Source organism: Aptenodytes forsteri, unplaced genomic scaffold (genome assembly GCF_000699145.1).
Source record: "Aptenodytes forsteri isolate BGI_AS27 unplaced genomic scaffold, ASM69914v1 Scaffold41, whole genome shotgun sequence".
Classification (NCBI taxonomy): Eukaryota; Metazoa; Chordata; class Aves; order Sphenisciformes; family Spheniscidae; genus Aptenodytes; species Aptenodytes forsteri.
The window spans coordinates 3,014,889-3,015,872 of record NW_008796211.1 but is presented as its reverse complement, the minus strand read 5'-3'; the positions used below and the strand labels follow the sequence as shown (position 1 = coordinate 3,015,872).

The following is a 984-nucleotide window of genomic DNA, read 5'->3' as shown; positions in this document are numbered from 1 at the left end:
AAAAAAAAAAAAAAAAAAAAAAAAAAAAAAAAAAAAAAAAAAAAAAAAAAAAAAAAAAAAAAAAAAAAAAAAAAAAAAAATGTGACTAAATTCGCAGAGGAGACGAATTCACGGCGAAGTGTAAAAATAGAGAACGGGAATAATAATGACACGCGCAGGAAAAAGAGAGATCCAAAGTAGGTCGGGTAAATAAATCCTCTTCTTTTCCTCTTTCTTGCCCCTTCCTTCTTCTTCTCCTGTGAGAGCGCACGATGCCGGTTGCGGAGGAAAAAAGAGGAAAAAAAAAAAAAAAATCGGTGGAAATCGCCCCCAAAAAGGTTCTTTTTTTTGTTTGTTTGCCTAAAAAAAGTATTTCGGGTAAAAACTCATCAGCCAGAAGCGAAGCCCTCCCCCAAAATAAAAAAATAGGCAAGAATGGTCACAATAATAACGGTATTAAGATGTGAACGCGTTCTCTCTCTCTCTCTCCGGGCTTTTTTTTTTCCCCCGTCTCTCTCTCTCTGCTTGTTCCCCTTTTTTCTTTCTAAAAAAGCTTTTTTTTTTTTTTTTTTTTTTTAAGTTTCACCTCTCTCTTCTTCTCTTCTCCTGCAGGAATGAAGCGAAAGACACAAGGAGGAAGGGTGGAAAAAAGAAGAAAAGGAAGGGGGAGGAAGGAGGGGGGGGGGGGGGGGGGGGAAGCACACAACTAATAGAATATGCAAGAAAGGGGAGAGAGAGAGAGAGGGGGAGAGAGGGAGAGAGAGAGAGAGAGAGAGAGAGACCCAAAAAATGAATGCGTTTAAACGGGAAGCCTAGCAGAGCAATGTTTCCGAAAGGGGGATCTGCGCGAATGTCTGTATATAGTGAACTTTGACACTACTATTGAAACTGACACGTTTCTATGGAGATCGCTGCCTTATATGGAGCTCGTGTCAAGGAGCCAAGAGAAGGGCTGCTGGCAACTGATAATCAAAGGCGACTGACTGGTCAGAGCCCTGAATTTGG

At 40.7% G+C, this 984-nt stretch overlaps 1 protein-coding gene across 1 annotated transcript in view; it reads right to left on the bottom strand.

Moving 5' to 3' along the window:
- Positions 1-984, bottom strand: part of NR2F1 (nuclear receptor subfamily 2 group F member 1) — a 16,254-nt gene that overhangs the window by 9,425 nt on the left and 5,845 nt on the right. The window contains exon 2 of the mRNA XM_009288288.1: positions 566-590. Coding sequence (XP_009286563.1) covers positions 566-590 — 25 coding nt within the window. The remainder of the gene's footprint in view (positions 1-565; positions 591-984) is intronic.